The sequence below is a fragment of the Mobula birostris genome, chromosome 2 (genome assembly GCF_030028105.1).
Source record: "Mobula birostris isolate sMobBir1 chromosome 2, sMobBir1.hap1, whole genome shotgun sequence".
In the NCBI taxonomy this organism is placed as follows: domain Eukaryota; kingdom Metazoa; phylum Chordata; class Chondrichthyes; order Myliobatiformes; family Myliobatidae; genus Mobula; species Mobula birostris.
The window spans coordinates 150,018,038-150,044,513 of NC_092371.1; the positions used below are offsets into that span (position 1 = coordinate 150,018,038).

The following is a 26,476-nucleotide window of genomic DNA, read 5'->3' on the forward strand; positions in this document are numbered from 1 at the left end:
TGTGGACTTACCAGAGAAAAGGTTTTCCCAATTAACACTTCTTAGTTCTTGCCCATTGCCCTCGTAATTTGTCCTACTCCAATTTAAAATTCTCCCACAAGGGCCATACCTATCCTTATCTATAGCTATCCTGAAAGTTAAGGCATTCTAGTCACTGTTCCCTGACTGTTCACCCACTGAAGGTTCAGTCATCTGGCCAGGCTCATTACCCAACATCAGGTCCAGTACGGCCTCTCTTCTCATTGGACTGTCCACATATTGATTTAAGAAACCTTCTTGGATACACTTAACGAATTCTGCCCCATCTGAACCCCTTGTACTAAGAAAGTCCCAGTTTATATTAGGGAAGTTGAAATCCCCCATGACAACAACCCTATTATTTTTTACAAATTTCCTTAATCGAATTACATATCTGTTCCCCAAAGTCCTAGTGGTCATTGATATGTCTGTAGAACAATCCTAGCAGTGTGATTACACCCTTCCTATTCCTGAGTTCTACCCAAATGGACACAGTATCTGACCCCCTTTATTATGTCTCCACTTAATACAGCTATAATATTGTCTCAAACACGAGGAATTCTGCAGATGCTGGAAATTCAAGCAACACACATCAAAGTTGCTGGTGAACGCAGCAGGCCAGGCAGCATCTCTAGGAAGAGGTACAGTCGACGTTTTGGGCCGAGACCCTTCGTCAGGACTAACTGAAAGAAGAGCTAGTAAGAGATTGTTCCGCTGAACACCTACGCTCTGTCCGCCAGAGAAAGCAGGATCTCCCAGTGGCCACACATTTTAATTCCACGTCCCATTCCCATTCTGATATAAAAGTTGCTGGTGAACGCAGCAGGCCAGGCAGTATCTCTAGGAAGAGGTACAGTTGACGTTTCAGGCCGAGACTCTTCGTCCTGATGAAGGGTCTCGGCCTGAAATGTCGACTGTACCTCTTCCTAGAGACGCTGCCTGTAATACTGTCTCTTGATTATTAGTGCAGCACACCCCCCCCCCACCCCTTTACTTTTTCTAAAACTTCAAAAACCTGGCACATTAATCGCCCATTCCTGCCCCTCTCTCCACCAAGTTTCAGTAATAGCTACAACATGAAAGTTTAGAATCAAAATCAGAATCAGAATCAGGTTTATTATCACCGGTCTGTGATGTGAAATTTGGTAACTTAGCAGCATCAGTTCAATGCAATACATGATCTAGAAGAGAGAAAAAAAACACAAGTAAATCAATTACAGTATATGCATATTGAATAGATAAAAAATGTGCAAAAAAAAAGAAAAACTGTATATTAAAAAAGTGAGGTAGTGTCCAAAGAGTCAATGTCCATTTAGGAATTGGATGGCAGAAGGGAAGAAGCTGTTCCTGAATTGCTGAGTGTGTGCCTTCAGGCTTCTGTACCTCCTACCTGATAGTAACAGTGAGAAAAGAGCATGCCCTGGGTGCTGGAGGTCCTTAATAATGGACACTGCCTTTTTGAGACACCATTCCTTGAAGATGTCTTGGGTACTTTGTAGGTTAGTGCGCATAATGGAGCTGACTAAATTTACAACCCTCTGCAGCTTCTTTCGGTCCTGTGCAGTAGCACCCCCCACCCCCACACCAGACAGTGATGCAGCCTGTCAGAATGCTCTCCACGGTACATCTATAGACGTTTTTGAGTGTATTTGTTGACATGCCAAATCTCTTCAAACTCCTAATGAAGTATAGGTGCTGTCTTGCCTTATTTATAACTGCATCGATATGTTGGGACCAGGTTAGATCCTTAGAGATCTTGACACCCAGGAACTTGAAACTGCTCACTTTCTCCATTTCTGATCTCTCTATGAGGATTGGTATGTGTCCTTCCTCTTACCCTCTCTGATATCCACAATTAGCTCTTCTGTCTCAGTGACGTTGAGTGCCAGGTTGTTGCTGTGGCACCACTCCACTAATTGGCATATCTCACTCCTGTACACCCGCTTGTCACCACCTGACAGTCTACCAACAATGGTTGTATCGTCAGCAAACTTATAGATGGTATCTGAGCTATGCCTACTCACACAGTCATGTGTATACAGAGGGTAGAGCAGTGGACTAAGCACACACCCCTGAGGTGCACCAGTGTTGATTGTGAGCAAGGAAGATATGTTGTCACCAATCCGCACAGATTGTAGCCTTCCAGTTAGGAAGTCAAGGATCCAATTGCAGAGGGAGGTACAGAGGCACAGATTCTGCAACTTCTCAATCAGGATTGTGGGAACAATGGTATTAGATGCTGAGCTACAGTCGATGAACAGCATCCTGACATAGGTTTTTGTACTGTCCAGGTGGTCTAAAACCGTGCTCAAAGTCTCAAAGTTCGTCACCCTTACCATAATACTCTTAGCGATTAAAATATACACACTTCTAACTATCTGACCTATCGAGCTGTTATTTCAATTTTACCTTTCAATACTTTCCCTGACATCTACCTTCTGGTCTGATCCTTCCTTTAATGACCTGGGGATCCAGCTCCCAGCCTCCTGCAAAACTAGTTTAAACTCTGTCCAGTACCTTCACCAAACCTCTCAACCAGGATATTGGCTCCCTTCCATTCCCAGTCCAACCTGCCCTCTTATACAGGTCACCCCATCCACCAAAAAGGGTTTGAATGATCCAAGAACTTAAAACCTTGTTCCCTGCACCATTTCCTCAGCAACTCATTCATCTGTTCTGTCACCCCATTCCTACCTGCACTAGTCTGTGACAGAGGGAGTAATCTGGAGGTCCTTCTCAGCCTCTTTCCTAGCTCTATAAACTCACTGCGTAGGACCTCTTCCCTTTTTCTGCTCATGTCATTGGTGCCGACACGCACCACAACCTTTGGGTGTTCTTCTTCTCCTTTGAGAATACTTTGTAGCCACTCTGATACATCTGGGACCCTAGCATCCAGGAGGCAACATACCATCCTGGTGTCTCTTTTGCAGCCACAGAATCTCCTTTCTATTCCCTTAACTGTTGAGTCCCTTATAACTACCACACTGTCTGACCTTACCCTCCCTGTTGATCCTCAGACTCAGGCGCAGTGCCACCAACCTGGCTGCTGCTGCTATGATCAGCAGCATCCAAAGAGGTATACTTGTTGCTGTGGGGAGTGGCCACAGAGGAACCCTGCACTGACTTCTTAATCCCCTTACCTCTTCTAGTGTTCACCCATCTACTATCCAAAGCCTATACTCTCAGCATGACTACATCTTCAAAAGTCTCATCTATAATATCGTTAGCTTACCAAATGATCCTAAGTACATCCAACTCCAGCTCCATCTCCTTGACCCAGTCAGTCAGGTGCTGAAATTGGGTGCACTTCCTGCAGATACAGTCATCAGAGAAACAGTCAGGTATCCTGAATTCCCACATCTGACAGGAGAAGCATTGCATCCTGACTATTCTCAACTAAAAGAAAAGGCTTACCCCTTCCTAACTGTGTCTCACACCGTAGTCTTTTAAGCCAAAACCTTCACACTCTGTCACTGGCACACTCCAACAATGGCGGCTCCAATAATGGATGCTCTGTTTGAGCCTACCTTCCGTTTATTTACAGCCGAGTTTAGGCCTCTGACACCAACACTTAACGTGCGTGCACAGGGTAAAAGACCAGTCTTGCCCAAATCTGCACCTTTCATAATCTCTCTCTGGACTTTATTAGGGTTCTAACACTGACACTCACACTCCATGCACCTGAGCCATTGAAAAAATACCAGATTTACCAGTATCTGCTCCTTTTACATTCTTAATCCAAACTTCAGTATGCCTCTGACACCGACACTGTGTAGCCAAAAAAGACTGGCCTTGCCCGAATCTGCTCCTTTTATACTCCCTCTCCTGACTTCCGTAGGGCTCTGACACTGACACACTCCTCGTGTCTGAGCCGTTGAAAAAAATTGGTTGTGTTCTATGATGTGTAGTTCTGTAATTCTTGGACTGGGCCTCATGGTAACAATGCAGGAGGCCACTGAACTAAGTTAGAATAGGATGAAATGGTAAATAAAAGTGGTAACACAACCAAAATGCTCAGTTTCTTTTGTGGATCGAATGCAAGTGCTCCACAAAATCATCAGCTAACCTGGTTTCTCCAATTTTCACTAGACTGGGATAAGTCAAGTGATTCACTGTTTCGCCTGGAAGGATTGTTTAGATCCCTGGTTGAAGGGAAGGGAAGGAGATAAAGGACAAATCTGCATGTCCTGCAGTTGTATTGGCCAGCATCGTTAAATGGGAAGTAGTTGGTGAGGGAGGAAGAGCATGCAAGAGAGTTGTAAAGGGTGCAATCCCTTTAATATGCCTAAAGTGGAAGGAAATATATATCTTCTTCAGGATGCTGATAATTGCAATGGATGATGCATTGAATAACTAACCAGTTGTTTAATACAAGGATGTACTATGTTTGCTTGCTTTCTCACTGTTCAAGGTTTCTGAACCTGAAGACATAAATCAAGACCAGAGTAAAGTATTTATCCCTTTCCTAGATGTCAATTAAAACATTGCAAAATATATAAGATTGAACAATTAACTTCATTCACATCCCTGGCACAGATTCACCGAACACTGTTGGTGTTAGTTGGTGCTCAGTCTACACAAACAAACCAAAATTACTCTGATAGCACTGTCTTCCACTTTGAAAAAGAGAGGACTGCCAATGCTGTGACAATGACACTTCTCAAATTGTCTTCCATATCACATGCAATTTGTAGAAGTAATTAACATCTTTTTCATTCCACAAATATCTGAAATTGTTGTTGAAAAATCTGCACAAAGACTGCTACTCAGTTCAACCAGTTACGATAATAAATGAATCTGCATCAATGACATCAACAATCAAAAGTAGAGCAAAAATATATTACTTCCTCTGCTTTTTCTACACCAGTAAAGGGTATGAAAATATTTTCACAGTGGTACCTTTCAAATGTCGATACACATTTTTGTTAACATATACAATAAGTATGTCAGTCATCTCACTAGTACAGAAAATATAAAGTTAAGTTTTACAGCCCATGAATATTGCCAGATATATTTTTTAGATATTAATGTCTATATATAGAAGAAAGTTTGACTCAGTAAAGGGTAATGTGATTTCTGATCCAACTATTGGCATTCTGCATACATGACACTCTCTTTTTATAATACATGTTTGCTTCCCTTAAGAAGAAAGTCAAATTACATCAAGGCTATCAATTAAACTATAATGACTTTACACACATGTCAAAAACTAAAATGATTATGATGGTATGTTACTTGCCATTTTGTTTGGCATTATATGAATTTCTTGTCTTGTTCTGATTTCTATTTGATAGCACAGTGCTGATCATAAAATATGTTCATGTTTGCAACACCTTACTTCAATGCTCTTTTACTGACACCTAGTGGTTTTCAGTAGTTTTGAGTTAATATTAATTTGCTTTTAGTCTGGATTTGTATCTTAACACACGAAACAATGCCTTTCATAGAAATAAGTTAAAATTGCTGCACAAACAATATTACAAAACAAAACATTGCTGTTTTTAACATTCTATAAAATCCTTTCAACATCTCAGTTTCTCTCCTGAAGATACCAGCCCTTGCTAGTGTGTGTTTCTTCAGCTCCCAACTAGCTCACTTTATTTCTTAATCCATTCAGTGAATTCGTCCAAGACCAAATTTCAAATATATTTCCAGCAGGAATTCATAACAAGGTAATTATCAGGATACAGACGCTTTGCACTGAATTCTCTACATTTAGATTTGCTGAGGTTATCTCCTTTATATGACTTGCAATGCTAGAACCAGACTATAAGTGAATTTAAGATTTAAATAAATCTTTAAAATGAATCATTATTTAAGGGAAGTCATTTGTATTCATTAGAATGTTGTGTCCAGCTAATTACCTTCTATCACATTCAGTTTGTTGTCAAGGCCCTACTGGCAGGCAATAACAAAATCTAAATTCAAACAAAAATCGCTGTTTCTCCTCAGTAGAAAGTAATTGGAGATTTAGAAGATTTTCTGAGAATTAGTCCAAATAACGCACAGCATGAATGCAACAGCTAAATTAAAGCAGCAAAATAAATTCAAACTTCATATCATTTCATCTGTATCATCAGATGTTACCTCTATATCTCAGGCAATCTATTGAAAAAAAATTATCGCTTGGTACATAAATACCAAAAACAATTCATAAATAAGACAATTATTTAATAAGTTTGCTACATCAGAAGCTAAAGAAAAGAAGATGAATTGACTTATTTTAAATACAATAATGAGCTAAAGCTCTATCTGTTTATCAACATAGGCATTAAAACTTCATTGCACCATTTGAAGAGAGGATGTTCTCCCAATACACTGAACAACATTTTTCTCCTAATTAAATCCACAAAAGTTTAGTTGATCATTTATTTCACTTGCTATGTGTATATACTCATGTGAACAAACTGGCTGCTGTAGCTAACAAGAGAAAATCTGCAGATGCTGGAAATCCGAGGAACAGACACAAAACGCTGCAGGAACTCAGCAGGCCAAGTAGCATCTATGGAAAAGAGTACAGTCGATGTTTCAGGCCGAAACGTTGACTATACTCTTTTCCATAGATGCTGTCTGACATGCTGAGTTCCTCCAGTATTTTGTATGTTTTGGCTGACGTAGCTCCTCTGTAACAACATTTGCAATTATAGATCAACTTCAATACAGTAAAGTATCACGGTAATAGTGGTAGCACTTCAGAAGTACTGGCAGCTGTGAAGCATTTTGGGATGTCAAAAGGAGATGAAAGGCATGTAATAAATTCACATTTGATTTGAATGTTAAAAACAATAATAATTAACATGCATAGACACTATTATTTTCTCAGCATTTACATTCTCAAACATGATCTCTTCAGCTGATGCTATTTAAGTAACTCAAGTCATGGAATTGTATAGCGTAGAAACAGGCTCTTCAGTCCAACATGTCCATGTCCATTATACCTTTCTATACTAATTCCTCTTGCCTACATTAATTGTATATTCCTCCATGCCTGGCTCAATCAAGTACCAGTCAGCTGCCTCTTAAACATTGTCAATATTCTCCATCCAACTCATTCCAGATACCAACTACTTTAAGTGAAAAATTTACCCCTCATTTCCCTTAAGCCTCCTCCCGCTCTTCTTAATCCTATACCTTGTAGCTTTTGACATCCCTACCATGAGAAACAGAAACTGGCTATCAACTATACCAATGCCTCTCTTGATTTTATATACCTGTATAATGTCATCTCTCAGCCTTCTTTGCTTATTTAACTTCTCTTACACAAGCCCACCCTCACTCAGGCATTATCCTTGTGAGTTTGCACCCCCTCTAGCTTAATCACATCTTTCCTGTAGTGTAGCAACCACAATTGCACACAATATTCCAAGTGTGGCCCAACCTATATTTTGTACAATTGTAACCACACATTGATCGTCTGACCAATGAAGACACGTGAGGCTTTCTTAGCTATCCTGTCAACCTGTACAGCCACTTTCAGGAAATCATCCCAGGTCTCTCTGCTCAACAACACACCTCAGGTCCCTGTGATCACTCTGTCCTTGTCTCATGTAACTTCCCAGAATTCCTCACTTTGCACTTGCCTGAAATAAATTGCACCTGCCTAACATTGCCCACTTTCTCAATTGATCTAGGTCATGTTGTAGCCTGAAACAACCTTCTTCACTGTAAGCATATATCACCATTTTTTTCTCAGCCCCAGATTTACTAATCATGACAGATAGTCTCATCAAACTCCATAATTTATGACAAACAACAAAGGATCCTGCACTGATTCCTGCAGTACATTGTTGGTCACAGTGTGGGGAAAAAAACTCAACTTCTACTTAATGCGCCCGACCATCAAGCCACATGTCTCAACCATCCAGAGGAACGCACCGTGTGGGGTATTGTTAATGATCTCGCTGATGTCCACAAAGAGAACACCTACCACCCTGCCCTCATCAATCCTCCTGGTCATAAAACTCAATCAAACTCATGAAGCACCATTTCCTTGATTAGCCAAAATTTATCCTTGTCAAATGCAAATAAATAATCTCTCTTATAATATCTATCAATAATTTTCTCTCACTACAGACGTAAGGCTCACTGGCCTGGTATTCTTTTTCAATCCTAGGCTTATGTGCTGCCTTTGTTAAATAAAGGCACACAATTAGTTATCCTCTGGTCTTTTGATACCTGAGCTGTGGTTTAAACAAAGTTACATCTCAGAGAGGACCCCTTTAATCTCTGCCTTTGCTTCCTATAACATCCTAGGAAATATCTGATCAGGCCCTTGGGGTTCGTCAATCCTCATAGTCATAGTCATACTTTATTGATCCCGGGGGAAATTGGTTTTTCTTACAGTTGCACCATAAATAATTAAATAGTAATAGAACCATAAATAGTTAAATAGTAATATGTAAATTATGCCAGTAAATTATGAAATAAGTCCAGGACCAGCCTATTGGCTCAGGGTGTCTGACCCTCCAAGGGAGGAGTTGTAAAGTTTGATGGCCACAGGCAGGAATGGCTTCCTATGACGCTCTGTGTTGCATCTTGGTGGAATGAGTCTCTGGCTGAATGTGCTCCTGTGCCCAACCAGTACATTATGTGGTGGATGGGAGACACTGTCCAAGATGGCATGCAATTTGGACAGCATCCTCTTTTCAGACACCACCGTCAGAGTCCAGATCCATCCCACAACGTCACTGGCCTTACGAATGAGTTTGTTGATTCTGTTGGTGTCTGCTATCCTCAGCCTGCTGCCCCAGCACATAACAGCAAACATGATCGCACCGGCCACCACAGACTCATAGAACATCCTCAGCATCGTCCGGCAGATGTTAAAGGACCTCAGTCTCCTCAGGAAATAGAGACAGCTCTGACCCTTCTTGTAGACAGCCTCAGAGTTCTTTGACCAGTCCAGTTTATTGTCAATTCATATCCCCAGGTATTTGTAATTCTCCATCATGTCTACACTGACCCCCTGGATGGAAACAGGGGTCACCGGTACCTTAGCTCTCCTCAGGTCTACCACCAGCTCCTTAGTCTTTTTCACATTAAGCTGCAGATAATCCTGTTCATACCATGTGACAAAGTTTCCTACCGTAGCCTTGTACTCAGCCTCATCTCCCCTGCTGATGTATCCAACTATGGCAGAGTCATCAGAAAACTTCTGAAGATGACAAGACTCTGTGCAGTAGTTGAAGTCCGAGGTGTAAATGGTGAAGAGAAAGGGAGACAAGACAGTCCCCTGTGGAGCCCCAGTGCTGCTGATCACTCTGTCGGACACACAGTGTTGCAAGTACACGTACTGTGGTCTGCCAGTCAGGTAATCAAGAATCCATGACACCAGGAAAGCATCCACCTGCATCGCTGTCAGCTTCTCCCCCAGCAGAGCAGGGTGGATGGTGTTGAATGCACTGGAGAAGTCAAAAAATATGACCCTCACAGTGCTCGCTGGCTTGTCCAGGTGGGTGTAGACACGGTTCAGCAGGTAGACGATGGCATCCTCAACTCCTAGTCGGGGTTGGTAGGCGAACTGGAGGGGATCTAAGTGTGGCCTGACCATAGGCTGGAGCAGCTCCAGAACAAGTCTCTCCAGGGTCTTCATGATGTGGGAGGTCAATGCCACCGGTCTGTAGTCATTGAGGCCGCTGGGGCACGGCGTCTTCGGCACAGGGTCAAGGCAGGACGTCTTCCACATCACAGGAACCCTCCAGAGCCTCAGGTTCAGGTTGAAGACATGGTGAAGTACTCCACATAGCTGAGGGACACAGGCTGTGAGCACCCTGGTACTGACACCATCCGGTCCTGCAGCCTTGCTTGGGTTGAGACGTTTCAGCTGTCTTCTCACCTGTTCAGCTGTGAAGCCCACCGTGGTGGTTTCGTGTGGGGAAGGGTATAGTCATGAGAGCAGGGTGGGGGACTGTGAGGAGGGGTAGGAGGGGAGAGTGGAATATGTGTTGGTTGGGGGCCGACAACAGATGACTCGTGGGGGATGGGCAGAGGTCACAATGTCAAATCTGTTAAAGAACAGGTTAACGAACTCATGAGTTTTAACATCTCCAATGCCTCCTACTTCACAATGTTGATGTGTTCTAGGACATTACTTTTTCTTCTTAAAGTCACCAGCTTCCATTTCACAGTAATTATAGACGAAAAATATTCATTAAGACTTACCCACTTCCTGTAGTTCCACTCATAGATGTCCTTAAGGTAACTTATTCCTACGCTCCCCCTGACCCAAGTTATCCTTTTATCTTCATATAGATATTTTCAGGATCCTTTTTTCATTGTCCTTACAAATTTCCTTCTTAACTGTACCCCTATATCCCTTAAGGGACTCACATGTTTCCAGCTGTCTGTTTTTGACATACGCCACCTTTTATTTTAATCAGACTCTCAACGTCCCACATATATCAAGGTCCCTTAATATTACCAGCCTACCCTTCAATCCAACAGGAACATGCCGGCCCTGAACACTGCTATCTCACTGTTAGAGCCATCCCTTTGCCAGATGCCCCTTTATCTGTGAATAACTTTTCCCAAACAGCTCTGAAGTGTCCTGTTTGATGCTTTTAAAACTGGCCTTCCTCCAATTTAGAACTTGAACATGAGGACTAATCCTATATTTTTCTATGACTACCTTAAAACTATTAGAATTACAGTCACTGGTCCCAATGTGCTCCCACACCTACACATCAATCACTTACCCAGCTATTTCATAAGAAAAAGTCAAGATCAGCCTCTTCTCTATTACAACCATCTACATATTGCTTCAGGAAAATCTCAAAGACACACTTCACATATTCTGCCCCATTTAATGCCTTAGCTAACTCAACATATACTATTTTCAGCAACTTGGAGTAACATGGTGATCACTTCCTGAACTTGTAACATTCCTTAATGAGTCAAAGCACGGGGTGCATTCCCCAAAATATCTTGTTACATATCCTAATATGGTCTTAATTGAATCCATGTCCAGTAGCTGTTCAGCTTTTCTTCAACAAGGAATACATTCTCGCCTCTGACAGCCAAATGATAGCTCCAACAGTGAGCCAGCCCGTTTGTTGTTGACATGATTAATACTACTCTCCATACCTGCACAGCTCTTGATTCAATTGTCCAAATAAGCAAATATACATAAAACATACACAGCACTGTAAATATAGGAGTGAAATAGGTCCTCTCAGTTGTAACCCTTTGATATTGAATATTACTTGCACTGTGAAATAATCCTGAAAAATAAAAAGAGCCGCAGGAGCTTCTGAAACTAGGATGTTCAGAAGGGAAGAGATTTTCCTAGATGCCTTAAAAATAACAAGTTGTTCGCAGAGTTCAGAAAAATGCAATCAAAGGCATAAACTCATTCTATCAATTTTTGCCATGATACTTTGTTTTATTTGGCACTGGGAAAGAAATTAATAAAGATGCAGAGGCCCTAGGATATGGTGGGAATGAAAAGGGAAATAACATCAAGGATACAGACCAATCCATCAGTCCCAAACATCAGTTAATGATAGAAATTCAATGACAATGACAGAGAGTAAAAGCAGTGGAAAAGGGGCTGGAAATATTCAAGCAAAGTTCATTGGAGCTACTATTTTCAGCTTCATGCCATTTTCACATCTCTATATACAAATTTGAAATTTTACAGAGTTCCATGATGAGCCCCCAGTCATTTGTCCCCATGAGTATAAGTGAGTGCACCAAAATGCTAAAGTCCTGAACTGCTCAGAATCCCCCATATTTAAATAGGGGATATGGCTTGTGGTTTCTGTGTCATATTTGGCCATCAATGGATCTATTAATCCATTCATTTTAATTAGTATTTTTAGCTGCAGAGGAAAAAGGCAAATTACATATTCTTATTATACTGTATGTTTACAGAAATATATTTTTTTCTTGTTTATTTTTATTTCAAAAAAAGTTTTAACATTGTATTCATTTTTCATAGTTTAAGTGCTGTAGAAGCTCAAGCACTGGTATTGCTGAATCCAGTTTCTCAACCAATATTGCCGAAGATTTAGCAAAGTCTGCTTACAAAAAAAAATGGTATATGGTGAATTTTTACAATGCCATCTTTGATCCCACTGACATTAGTATCAGTGCTAATAACAGTGTTTATCACTAAATCTCAAACCTTCAGAAACCTCTAGATTACAATCCTACTCTGATGGATTATTGAGCTCCAACCTCTTAGGTTTACAGGACAGCCATTTCACCCAAGGACCACAAAAGGTTGGGGTGATTGTCAGGAGGGCAGAAGCATATGTAAAGTACCAGATCAAGTACAACCTGGTTCAAATTGTGATATATTTTTAAGACAATGCAGCTACTTATGTTGTAGTGCACTGTGGATCTGTAGCCCTACACCTCCTTGGGAAGATAAAGAAACAATACAGTTCTGAAAGAGTTTTAAAAATCACATATTTCTGTCCAAAGGATTCACAGCATATCAAAGCACTTACCTCTGCATTTAGATTGTCTGCTAAACGATCCAGAAACTGGCTTTCAATTGGGTTTTGTTGAGTCAGCAGAGTTAAGTAATGACTTAGTTTATCATGTGTGGTGATGATTGTCCCCTCGCCAAATTTGTCAAACTGCGGCCGCCCAGCTCTGCCAAAAATCTGCATCACATCTAAAATTCCTAGGTCTACAAAAGACCCCCGTTTTGCATCATATATTTGAGTACCCTATAAAAGAATGATAGCAAAGCATTACAAATGGCAAGCTAAATGAACTACTTTATCATTGTCTTGTTTGCAAAAATAAACTTTCCCCACGTAAGTGTTGGGAAAAAAATTTCAGGAGATATTATGAGTTGGAAGAGCCTTTCATTTAAGATTACTGCTAGTTTTTGAATCCTTGAGTTTTTTTCCATTATACCAGAAGTATCCAATGGGTGAGGTAATATTATTGCCCATAGAAACTTAGGAACCAAAAAATCAATTACTTGTTCCCCCAGATCACTAAAAATTCCCATTTATACCTTCAGTATTCACTGCCAGCTTCTCATGTTTCCTAACCTTAAAAATACTAGAGGACAATAGATGAATAATTTAAAATCAATCAATTCCAGCATATGCTTCATAAAAAAACATTTAATGACTCTTTTTAAAATCTAATAAAACTAATATTTGTAACTGGGTCTTGAAACAATATGTGTATGATATGTTTGCCTTCAGAGCAATGATGACTGCATTTTTGTGACAGATATTAATTCTTTATCTAAGGTTTCACCAAATATTTCTTCTGACTTCTATGAATGAAGAGAATTTGATTACTCATACATATAGAAAACAATAAAGAGATTTACAAAAGCATGATTTGTGTTCACAAAGTGTCTAAGTGCATTTAATTATTGCTTTCTTTGAGAACAGAACAGTTTTGCATCATAAAAATACATTCCACTGTCAACAGAAGTTTTTGGCTATCTTGTCAAATATTACTAATAACTATTGCTACTTGTAGTCTCTGTTCCAACTTCTGACGTAACCCTTGGCAAATCAAAAATCTCAGCAGTCAGCCATACTTAAGTATTCCCAAGCCATTAGCAAACTAAACTATCATGGACAACTTAGAAAATTCAGAACAATGACAACCAATGCTAAGGTAGCCAAATGGCCGTTATACCATTCAATCTTATCTTCAAATCTCAATGAGAGAGGCTTACTCGGACACTTACTATTTGCTCAGCTGACTTGGCTTTTCAAATTGTTCAATCAAAAAACAAGTTATGAGTGTTTCCAGTACTTCGTCTTTTTTTATTTCGGATATCCCATCATCTGCAGGTTTTTATTTTTCATTCAACTCTTAATTTCCAGGCATGCCAAAGACTATTCCATTGAATAAAATGCATGTTTTCTTCAAGGATCCAGCATAATAAAACAAGTTACTTCAAATTAGAGCTTCAATATGATTTATTTCCATACATCATCTTATTTTTGGTGGAGTTTATGGTCAGAAAAAGCCAGAATGTTTGACTTTAGTAACTGCTTGCCTAATAATTCTGCCATTTAAAGTTGTTAAAAATCTGAAGGACAGTCAGCTTAGGTCGTGCTTACTTTTTGGTGTCCACTCATTTCTAAAGAAGACTGGCTTTTCCCTCAAGTTTTAAATCACCTAACATATGCACTCTTAGCCCTGCTCTGGTAACAAACTGATTACACTACTTGATTGTTCTGTTCCCTGGAATAACTCACATTTCGGCCAGTGGTAACAATCCGATGACATCCACTGTGTGTATGATATGACATAATCTTTCTGACAACTTCCCATGTTATTACTATTCCTTAATCACATTCTGAGTACACCAAAACACAAGAAGAATCTCACCAAAAACTCCATTTTGACTGCCTACTGTTTCGCCCCCTTTTCCACAATCACCCTAACATTTAAAAGACTGAAAACAGAAAGCTGTATTGTTCTTAAACAACCAAACAAAAACTGTTGGGTTTTCAAATTTACCTTGATGATAACAGCGTGTGCTGGAAGATTGACACCCCAGGCCAATGTAGCTGTACAGACCAACACTTTTATGTGCCCACGAGAGAAGTAACTTTCAACTAAATTCCTGTCCTGGCGCAACATTCCTGCATGATGAATGCCAAATCCATCTGGAAACAACTCTCGTAACTGCTTGTTTCTGGATTTCTGAATCTGCAATGATACCAAAAATAAGTAGTACAATACATTGGCAGCTTTAAATGACTTATTACCATAGTAACATTTTAATGTACAATATCGAACATTATGCTGTAATAAATTAGCAAGTTTCCTGTAATGTTCTTATTGTAGTATATTTAGTGTAAACAAATTCTGTACTGTATACTAATATTCAGTGTTATAAGCCACAGATATTAAATGGATAAAAGGCAAAATGGATGAAACGTCACATAGCACCATTTTATTATCCCATATGGCAATGAAATAGTTTAGAAAAACAGAAATATAATAAGTCAACTTCAGTAAAAACACCATCCCAGCATTTCAAATTGAAAATTACCAGTACACTTATTATATCTTGCACTTGTTACTCAAATAACTGCCATAGGCTACAGATATTTCTGTGAAATTTCACGTTCAAAATTTGGTTAACATTTCAACATTAATATTATAGCAAATATTTCATGACTGCACTTAGTATTTACTGGAGTAGCATCTAGTTAGATTGGATAAAAAGTGGTGACTTCTTCTGAGATTAATCAGGCATCCATAAACATTCAGCATTCACTAATCCAAACTGAATGATCAATTCTACTATCTTGTGTCTTGGTTATAACTCTGTTGTTGATATTTGTGGGAGTATAAACCAAAATAAATCTGTAGAAAGCTGAAATGAAACGAGATTGAGTAACCATTTGTATGTTATTTGAGTTGTATGTGTATCTCATTTCAATTTGTCACATACATATTTTAAATGCGGCAATTATTACACTACATTTACAATAGATATAATATCACTTAAAACCTGGCTGTATTTTAACAGAAACACAACCTTGCTCCTGCAACATACAGTACAATGAATGTCACAGGGTAGCCTGAGACAAGATGTCAAGAATCCCATGAGATTTTGAGAGGACACTGACTAGAACAAAAATATTCTGGGAATCATGAACATAGTGAAGGAAGGGTAGTCCCATTGAAAAGAAGTAGAGTTACACTGACAGTATTCTGTAAACTATGCACCATAAATTGTTACACCATGAACCAGCAGGAGAAGAGGAAAAGCAAATAAAGATTTTTGGGAATTCTCATAATTGGAAGCAACAATTTGATGAATTACAATTAGACAGCTCCATGATTTGATAAGAAAGCAGACACATCCTGAACCAGTGCCAACGTAGCATGGCCATAATTAAGGTGCTGCAAAGTGACTCCTTTGCTTGCAGCTTCGGAAACAGCCCTATTTCCATATAACCATATCATAATTACTGCACGGAAACAGGCCATCTCGGCCCTTCTAGACCATGCCAAACACTTACTCTCACCTAGTCCCACCTACCTGCACTCAGCCCATAACCCTCCATTCCTTTCCTGTCCATATACCTATCCAAATTTTTTTTAAATGACAAAATTGAACCTGCCTCTACCACTTCTACTGGAAGTTCGTTCCACACGGCTACCACTCTCTGAGTAAAGAAGTTTTTCCTCGTGTTACTCCTAAACTTTTACCCCTTAACTCTCAACTCATGTCCTCTTGCTTGAATCTCCCCTACTTTCAATGGAAAAAGCCTATCCACGTCAACTCTATCTATCCCGCTCATAATTTTAAATAACTCTATCAAGGCCCCTCTCAACCTTCAACGCTCCAAAGAATAAAGACCCAACTTGTTCAACCTTTCTTTGTAACTTAGGTGTTGAAACCCAGGTAACATTCGAGTAAATCTCCTCTGTACTCTCTCTATTTTGTTGACATCTTTCCTATAATTCGGTGACCAGAACTGTACACAATACTCCAAATTTGGCTTCACCAATACCTTGTACAATTTTAACATTACATCCCAAGTCCTACACTCAATGCTCTCATTTATAAAGGCCAGCATACCAAAAGCTTTCTTTATCACCCTATCCACATGAGATTCCACCTTCAGGGAACTATGCACCATTATTCCTAGATCACTTTGTTCTACTGCATTCTTCAATGCCCTACCATTTACCATGTATGTCCTATTTTGATTAGTCCTACCAAAATGTAGCACCTCACACTTATCAGCATTAAACTCCATCTGTCATCTTTTAGCCCAAATTTCTCTGCAAGCTTTGAAAACTTACTTCATTATCCACAACGCCACCTATCTTAGTATCATCTGCATACTTAATAATCCAATTTACCACCCCACCATCCAGATCATTAATGTATGACAAACAACATTGGACCCAGTACAGATCCCTGAGCCATACCACTAGTCACCGGCCTCCAACCTGACAAACAGTTATCCACCACTACTCTCTGGCATCTCCCATCCAGCCACTGTTGAATCCATTTTACTACTTCAATATTAATACCCAACGATTGAACCTTCCTAACTAACCTTCCATGTGGAACCTTTTCAAAGGCCTTACTGAAGTCCAAATAGACAACATCCACCGCTTTTCCCTCGTCAATTTTCCTAGTAACCTCTTCAAAAAATTCAATAAGATTTGTCAAACATGACCTTCCACGCACAAATCCCTGTTGACTGTTCCTAATCAGACCCTGTCTATCCAGATAATTATATATACCATCTCTAAGAATACTTTCCATTAATTTATCCACCACTGACGTCAAACTTACAGGCCGATAACTGCTAGGTTTGCTCTTAGAACCCTTTTTAAACAATGGAACCACATGAGCAGTACGCCAATCCTCCGGCACCATCCCTGTTTCTAATGACACTTGAAATATTTCTGTCAGAGCCCCTGCTATTTCCACACTAACTTCCCTCAAGGTCCTAGGGAATATCCTGTCTTTTCTTTTCCATCTTTAATATCTTTATTTTTCCCTTTCAGGGTTCTTTTGAAGACCCTGACCTAGAGTTACATGCTGACTTCGGTTCTTTGTGGGAATGGGACCCGTTCTCGGGGTTTCAGGACTGGCCGTTGTTTGGCATGCCAAGGGGTCAGCCTGAGAGGCATCTAGTGTTTGGAAGCTTAAGATCTCGGGGCTCTGGAAACAGGCAGATTGAGGGTGGGTGTCACGGCAGGAGACACGTGTGTCATCGAGGTGGCCGGAAAATCTTTCGCTGTAGGCCCGAAGACGCGAGATCTTTGCAATCTTCAGGCACAGAGCTCGTAAAAAGCAACAAAACGGATTTTTAACATTGTAACCCAGTGGGTTGTTGATATGTCTCCCGCTCGCTGTGAACATGGGGGACATCTCCCTCTCCCTTGCCAGGAAGAGAGAGAACCTGTGGGTTGCCGAATACCGAATGAATTGCAAAAGTCTTTGGGGTAACTGCAAGGTCTATGTCTTTGCTATTGCTTAGCTCATGCTTGTACTCGATAGCGGGTGCGATTTTTGTTTCGCCGGTGGGGGGGGAGAGGACTGTTGCTCGCCACTGCTTACGCGTGGGGGGACTTTGGGGTTCTCACATTTAACTGTCATTCATTCTTTGGGGCACTTCTCTGTTCTTGTGGATGTTTTGTGAAGAAAAAGCATTTCAGGATGTATATTGTATATATTTCTCTGACATTAAATTGAACCTTTGAATCTCAATTGTCATGGATGATTAACATTTCTGGAGCCTGGGTCAAACTTAAAATTTACAAAATTTAGCTTTATTGAAACATTCTGTGAAATGCATCATTTGTATCAATGACCAACATAGTCCAAGTTTGGACAGGTACATGGATAGTATGGGTATGGAGGGCTATGGTCTTGGTGCAAGTCCACTGGAGTGGTCTAAATGGTTTCACCATGGACTAGAAGGGCAGAAGGGCCTGTTGCTCTGCTATACTTCCCTATGACTCTATATGCTGAGGCTAGTCTACAGTGTGGCTAAGCTTCTAGTGCCAATGTAGCATGCCCAGAACTTACAACCTGTACGTCTTTGGAATGTATGTAGGAGGAAATCAGTACACCAACATGGTCATGTGGAGAACAAACAAAGTCCTTACAGAGAGCGGTGGGAATTGAACCCCAATCACTGGTGCTGTGATACATTATACTCGAGATGACATTACCATGCCACCCCCTTAACTCCTTAACTTCAGGATGGAAAAGGGAACAATGGATGAGAGTTGTTTGCTATCAATGTATGAATAACTTGGAGCTGCTTGGACTGTGGGCAGCAGTATATCAATGAACCTACTCGAAGATCAGAACATGGAGCATAGTACAGCCCTTCTGCTTACGATGTTGTATTGACTTTTCAATCTACTGTTTATATAAGAATGGCCATTAAGTACATGAATATCAACAGCAGTGGGAATACCCATCTCAAGAAGGAATTCTCTAAGTTCAGAACTCACAGAAGACAACTCTGTTGGATTGAGCTTGGTCAATTTATTTCATATGGAGGTCTTTACACGCAAGCAATGAGTCTTGCGATTCAGAATAAGTGATAAGTTGGAAGAGTAAGTATGAAGTTGTTTGAGTTGATGCTTAACTACAGCATGTTATGTATACTTGCTTAAGCACATACTAAAAAATCTGTAAAGTGAAGATACTTACAAAATAATGAAAAGTTTCTAAATATCAGAAAATTACCAGAAAGAGCAGTAAGCAGTAACAAACCAAATCAAAATCAATATTTGGTGAGATCACACTTTGCCTTTAAAACTGCATCAATTCTCTTAGGTACACTGTAGTGCAGTTTTATAAGAAAATCATCTGGTAGGTTGTTCCAAGCATCTTGAAGAACTTGCCACAGTTCTGCAGACTTTGGCTGTCTCACTTGCTTATGTATCCCCAGGTAATCTCAGACAGCTTCTATGACGCTGAGATCAGGGCTCTATGGAAGCCATTCCATCTGCTGTAGAACTCTTTGTTCTTCTTTTCGCTGAAGATAGTTCTTCAATGACCTTAGGCACGTGTTTGGAGACATTGTCCTACTGCAGAATAAAGTTGGGGCCAATCAGGTGCTTTCCTGATGATACTGCATGATGGATGAAAATGTTCTTGTATTGAGATTTCCAGTAATTCTGACCAGATCACCAACTCCATTTGCAGAAATGTAGCCCCAAACCCCAAAACCTCCAGGGAAAATCTGCCATGCTTCACTGTTGGCTGCAGACACTATCCATGTAGCATTCTTCAGCTCTTCTGCTGACAAACTGCCTCCAAATATTCCAAATTTTGATTCACCAGTCCAGAGCACTTGCTGCCATTGTTCAGCACTCCAGCCCTTGTATTTTTGAGCATAGGTCAGTCTCTTGGATTTGTTTCCACTTCGGAGGATTGGCTTTTCAGTCGGTGTCTGTGGCCAACCACTGCTTTCTGGTCCTCAACCTTGTCCACTTCTTCGTGCTTCTTCAGAAGAGCTTGGACAGCACAGCTTGAAACTCCTGACTGTCGTGAAATTTCTGCTTGGGAGAGACCTTGCTGATGTAGGATGACCACCTTGTGCCTTGTTGCTATGCTCTCTCTTGCCATGGTGTAAAAATCGATTTGAAGGTTAAAGTGTCACACCTGCCACACCTTCACCTCATAGTTTGGTTCTCCTTCTACACTCATTTCTGTTTGAGTTAATCAATTTAGTTTATTCAACTCATTATGTCATTGATCATTAGCACCTGTTTGTTATCTTTGTTTAATCATGCACTGGGATATATTAATTAATTAATGGCTCCATCTGTCTAAGTAGACAATGGATGTGCCCGGTTTAGGACTCAATTTAGATTTAGATTTAGATTATGAGAACACTCAGTCCTCTTTTATTGTCATTTAGAAATGCATACATGCACGAAGAAATGATACAATGTTTCTCCGGAGTAATATCACAGAAAACAGGACAAACCAAAGACTAACACTGACAGAACCACATAATTATAACATATAGTTACAGCAGTGCAAAGCAATACCATAATTTGATGAAGAACAAACCATGGGCACGGTAAAAAAAAAGTCTCTAAGTGCCCGGGTTGATCGACTCTCGAGTCCCCGATAGCAGGTGGTAAAAGGGAGAAACTCCCTGCCATAAACCTCCAGGCACCATCAACTTGCCAATGCCTTGGAAGCAGTCGACCACAGCCGACACTGAGTCTGTCCGTCTGAAAACTTGGAGCCTCCGACTAGCCGCTCCAATACAGCCTCCCGAGTGCCATCCTCTACCGAGCACCTTCGACCTAGCCCCGGCAGCTGAAACGAGCAAAGCCGAGGATTCGGGGCCTTCTGCTCCGGAGATTCTGGTTACCACACAGTAGTAGCTGCAGCGAAGCAGGTACTTCAGAAGTTTTCCAGATGTTTTTCCGAACTCTCACGTCCGTCTCCATCAAATCAGAATTGTGCACGGTCCCCTACTTGACAGAAAACAGATATCATTCACCGGAAAGGCCCCGCGCGCTGCCATTCCACAATTAGGTGTGGAACAGCGTCGGCTGTGGCTGAATAAGCCGATTCTTGAGTGGCAGTCCTTGGCACAGCTGCTGCACACGAAGGCTGATGGCTGCGGCAGGGTAGTCACTGCCGCAGCTTTCCTTCTCTCTCTTCTGTCCGACCACAGTCGAGTTCGTTTTTCCTCTGGATTGGTAATGCCTGTACGTACAGCCTGTCGCCAGGTGCAGCATTTGCAGCTGTCTCTTCCCAAGTGTCCACTCTGATGTCAGTAGACTTCAGGTCACGTTTACAAATGTCCCCGTAACGCAGCAGTGAGCGCCCTATGGGCCGGGATCCTGCAGCGAGTTCTCTGTAGAGGATGTCCTTGGGGATGCAGCCATCCTGCATGCGGCAGACATGGCCAAACCAGCGCAGTCGTTGCTGTGTGAGAAGGACATACATGCTTGGCACACTGGCCTGGTCCAGGACGTCCTTGTTTGGCATGCGGTCTTTCCAGGAAATGCCCAAGGATCCGATGCAAGCACCGAAGATGGAAGCTGTTGGGGTGGTGCTTTTGGCACGCGTAGGTTGTCCAACGCTTGCTGCCGTACAGAAGAGTACTCAGTACGCAGGCTCTGTACATTGCAATCTTGGTGGCTGTGGTGAGCTTGTTGTTTTTCCACACTCTCTTTGACAGCTTGGCCACAGCAGTGGCGGCTTTCCCTATTCGCCTGTTGAGCTCTGGATCAAGGGACAGATGGCTGGAGTCTGTCGATCCTAGGTAGGTGAATTCATCTACTGCTTGCAGGGTATGGTCGCCGATGCTGGTGTTGGGGGCTTCACTGACGTCCTGGCCCATGATCTCTGTCTTCTTCAGACTGATGGTGAGGCCATACTCTTGGCAAGCATGTGCCCAGGGAACTGACTAGCCTCTGGAGACCAGACTGTGCATGTGTGATGTCAGGATGGCATCATCAGTGAAGAGTATCTCCGGATCGGGATCTGATGCACTTTGGTCTTTGCTCTGAGGCGTGCAAGGTTGAAAAGCTTGCCGTCAGATCTAGCGTGTAGGTACACACCGTCATCAGATGTCCTGAAAGTGTACAACAGTACAAGGGAGAAGAAGATCCCAAACAGTGTCAGGGCAAGGACGCAACCCTGCTTCGCTCCACTTTGGACGGGGAAGGGCTCTCAGGATGATCCACCAAATTGCACTGTCCCCTGCATGCCGTCATGGAAAGAGGCCATGAGATTCAGCAGCTTTGAAGGGCATCTGATCTTCTTCATGAGTGCGAAGAGGCCTCTCTTGCTAACCAGGTTGAAAGCCTTGGTCAGATCGATAAAGGCAATGTACAAAAGGCTGTCTCTGTTCCCAGCTCTTCTCCTGTAGCTGCCTGAGTAAGAAGATCATGTTGATGGTGGATCTCTCTGCTCTGAAGCCACACTGGGACTCAGGGTGGTCACATTCTGCCAGTGTCTGCAATTGCTTCAGAACCACTTGGGCAAATGCCTTGCCAATGGTGTTGAGCAGGAATATGCCTCTGTAATTGTTACAGTCATTGTGCTCTCACTTATTCTTGAACAATGTGATGATGTTTGCGTCTCGCATGTCTTGGGGAACTGATTCTTCCTCCCAGTACTGGCAGATCAGCTCGTGAAAATGGCTTAGGAGCACTGGTTTCTCGCACTGGATCCTCGCTCTGGATCACTTCTGCAGGGATGCCGTCTTTGCCTTGTGCCCTGCCGTGAGCAAGCAAGTCGATGGCCTTGCTGAGTTCTACCTCTGTTCGGGGTAGGTTCAGCTCTTTCATGACAGGCAGGGCAGAGATATTGGCAAGGGCTGACTCAGTGACCATGTTCTCAGTGGAGTACAGCTTCTAGTATATATACCTGGGATATATACCTACAAAGTAATAAAGTTTTTATTTGAAAACTGGTTTATTACTTAATATACTCTAAATTGTAATCAACTGCACAAAAACACAAGGACAGGAGTGCTGAACAATGGCAGCAAGTGCTCTGGACTGAGAAGTCAAAATTTTAAATGCTTGGCTCAAGCAGGAGGCAGTTTATCCATAGAAGAGCTGGAGAGCACTACGTGGATGAGTGTCAGTGGCTAACAGTGAAGCATGGCGGATGTTCCCTACAGGTTTGGAGCTGCATTTCTGTAAATGGAGTTGGTGATCTGGTCGGAATTAATGAAAGCTACGAAAAGTTGTAAAATTAGTCAGCTCTATCTTGGGTACTAGCCTCCATAGTATCCATGACATCTTCAAGAAGTGGTGCCTCAGAAAGGTGGCTTCCATTATTAAGGACCCCCATCACCCAGGACATGCCTTCTTCTCATTGTTACTGACAGGAAGAAGGTACAGAAGCCTGAAGGCACACAGTCAGTGATTTAGGAACAGCTTCTTCCCCTCTGTCATTCAATTTCTAAATAGACATTGAACCTATGAACACTACCTTACATTTTGAAAAAAAAATTTTTACACTATTTTTAATTTAATTACTTAATATACATATATATTTACAGTAATTGATTTACTTAATTATGTTTTTTCTATATTATCATGTATTGCATTGTACTGCTGCCGCTAAGTTAACAAATTTCACGACATATGCTGGTGATATTAAACCTGATACTGTATAAAAGCCTGAAAGCATGTCCCACCATGCTCAAGGACAGCTTCTTCTCCACTGTTATCAGACTCTTGAATGGACCTCTCGTACGATAAGATGGACTTGTGACCTCACAATATACTCTTTTGGTATCTTTTATACTCTATTCTGCATTATTATTGTTACATCTTATTCCAGCTTAATGCACTATGTAATGACTTGATCTGTATAAGTAGTTTGCAAGACAAGCTTTTCAATATACCTTTGCTCAAGTGACAATAATAAACCAGTAACAATATCAAAAATCAACATTAATCCAACAACCTGCAATACTAATCATCCAAAGTCATGGAAATTATTGGATTATAATAAGTGACAAGCCCTTGAAATTATCAATTATATTAATTGTCAATTTGTTCCAGTTTAGTTGCATTAAACAAGATCAGTTTATCTTTAATGATTTTAGTGTTAAAATGGAGTGATACCCTTGCTGTCCAATATTTAGATAGAACAGGATCAACTAATATTCTGAAGCCTTTTATTGAGCATTTTGAGCTTTATCTCTGCATCGTTTAAACTGATATCTAAGACACATATTCTGGAATGGAAAACCTGGATTATTACATTAAAAGCATTATGCAAATATAAAGCTGCTGTTACTCTATGCTATAAACCCTCAAAGTTCCTTGCATTCATGCCACTCCAGCTCTTATTGATTATTATACACTCAATGGTCACTTTTTAGGTTAACCTATATGCCTGCTTATTAATCCAAGTATCTAATCGGCCAATCCTGTGGCTGCAACTCAATGCATAAAGCATGCAGACATGGTCAAATGGCTCAGTCATTGTTTGGATGAAACACCAGAGCAGGCAAGAAATGTGATCTAAGTGACTTTGACTGTAGAATAGTGCCAGACAGGGTAGTTTGAGTAACTCAGACATGCCTTATTAATGAGAGAGGTCAGAGGAGAATGGCCACACTGGGTCAAGCTGACAGGAAGGTGACAGTAACTCAAATAACCATATGTTTTAACAGTGACGAGCAGAGGAGTGTCTCTGACTACACAACACATTAAAAGTATTGTCAAGGATGACTGTCACCCTGTCTTCTACTTGCTGGGAGAGCATACAGCAGCTTGAAAATCAAGGCATCCAGACTTAAGAACGGCTTCTTCCCCAAAGCTATCAGAGTTCTCAACCAATCACCTCTTTCACACCAAAAACACAAGAGGTTCTGCAGATGTTGGACATCCAGAGCAGCACACAAAAAATGCTGGAGGAGTTCAGCAGGTTAGACAGCATCTATAGAGTGTAATAAACAGTCTATAACTCAGGGAGGACTCTACAGCAGGATCTCTTTCATAGAAGTGCAGCCATGTGCACATATTCTTAATTCAATCTCTTCTCTTGGTTATTCCACTATTGTCACTTCAGTTCTTCTTTTTGCACTGTTTCAGTTTCCACAAGTCTTTACACTATTCTACTTTTTTTGCACTTGTCTGTATCCTTACTATTGTATTTATTATCAACATCTATACCATTTACTCTGAGTTTCACATGAGCAAGGAATTCATTGAATGCTGGTGTACATGACTAAGATCATGGAGATTTTGGTACAACTTTATAACACTTTGATTAGGTTATAGCAGGAGAACAATATGGCATTCCAGTCACCAGTCTAAAAAAGGTTAGGATTCTACTAAAGAGGGTGAAATGGTTACTTGGAGAAAAGGACTCTGAAGGGAACCTGATAGAGGGACATGGATAGGATGGATAGTGAGGAACAATTCTTCCTCTAGGGTTGTCGGGATTTGTTGGGCAGTGCGGTCCAAAGGGCCAATTCAGCACTGTATCTCTAAATAAATAAAAACAAATAAAGAAGTAGTCCAGGTAGTATTGCAGGTGAAGACACTTTAACCCCATTTGCAAAGAAATAATGGATTTTAGAAGAACTGACTTTGCTAGTGCACATGAATCTACAATGGAATAAATGATTAAGAACTTTACTTGGACATTCTTTCCACAACTTCAATATACTTTGTAATACAATATTCAGCTCTAAAAAACAATACCTGAGATACAGGAAAAAAGCTTTTAAATTTCTCCACAATACATAATTAATCTTTGCTCAACTGTTATTTTGGAATTTAAATGGTTCGATAACAAAAAGAAGGCAAATAATACACCAGAAGGATTGCCCTTTTTAAGAAGTAAAGGCAGAAATGTTTGTGTTTTGTATTTTCTAAACTTTATTAGCTAATTATCTAAGGATTGAATGTTTGATGCACTTTGCAATAATTCAACATGGCCATGCAGATACCCTTTGAATTTGTGTATCGAATAACCAAATCCTAGTTGTAATTTGAGTAATGAATCTAAAATCTTACGACTGTACTAATTGTTGTACTTCACATGTACGCATCATGTGTCAACAAAATCTCACGAGGTAGAGAGATCAATAAACTAACATTTGTCTAGCCATGTTCAATTTTGTACAGGAACCAAACTTTGATTCTAGCTTCCACTAGGAACATTCTAAAATTATGTAAAATTTTCCATTTTCCGCATGTAATTTCTCCACAAAATAAACTGATAGGCATGTAGTTAAAATCCAGACAGAGCAAACTCAAGACACTTCTTGAAGTGAAGAGAAGAAAACCCTTAGCAATCTTCCGCATGACCAATGATGCCTGTTGCTTGAATCAATGATGCCTCATAATTTGTTTTCTTTTTCTTTATAGTCAAGAACATCTCAACTCTCGTACCAAACTATTTATCAATATAACGATTGCTATAAAACCAATCTGCTAGCTACAAGTGGATGCAAAATCCACATTATAAAGGAAAAGCCAGTTGACAAATTCTGTACATAACAAATCAAGACAAAAAGCTGCA

The 26,476-nt window shown here is 40.7% G+C and overlaps 1 protein-coding gene across 2 annotated transcripts in view; it reads right to left on the reverse strand.

Annotated features, from left to right (window-relative positions):
- Nucleotides 1-26,476, reverse strand: part of ascc3 (activating signal cointegrator 1 complex subunit 3) — a 387,895-nt gene that overhangs the window by 206,529 nt on the left and 154,890 nt on the right. For both annotated transcript variants that reach the window (XM_072250313.1, XM_072250317.1), the window contains exons 15-16: nt 14,470-14,661; nt 12,471-12,695 (exon numbers count right to left, since the gene is read on the reverse strand). In XM_072250313.1, the coding sequence (XP_072106414.1) occupies nt 12,471-12,695; nt 14,470-14,661 (417 nt within the window). The remainder of the gene's footprint in view (nt 1-12,470; nt 12,696-14,469; nt 14,662-26,476) is intronic.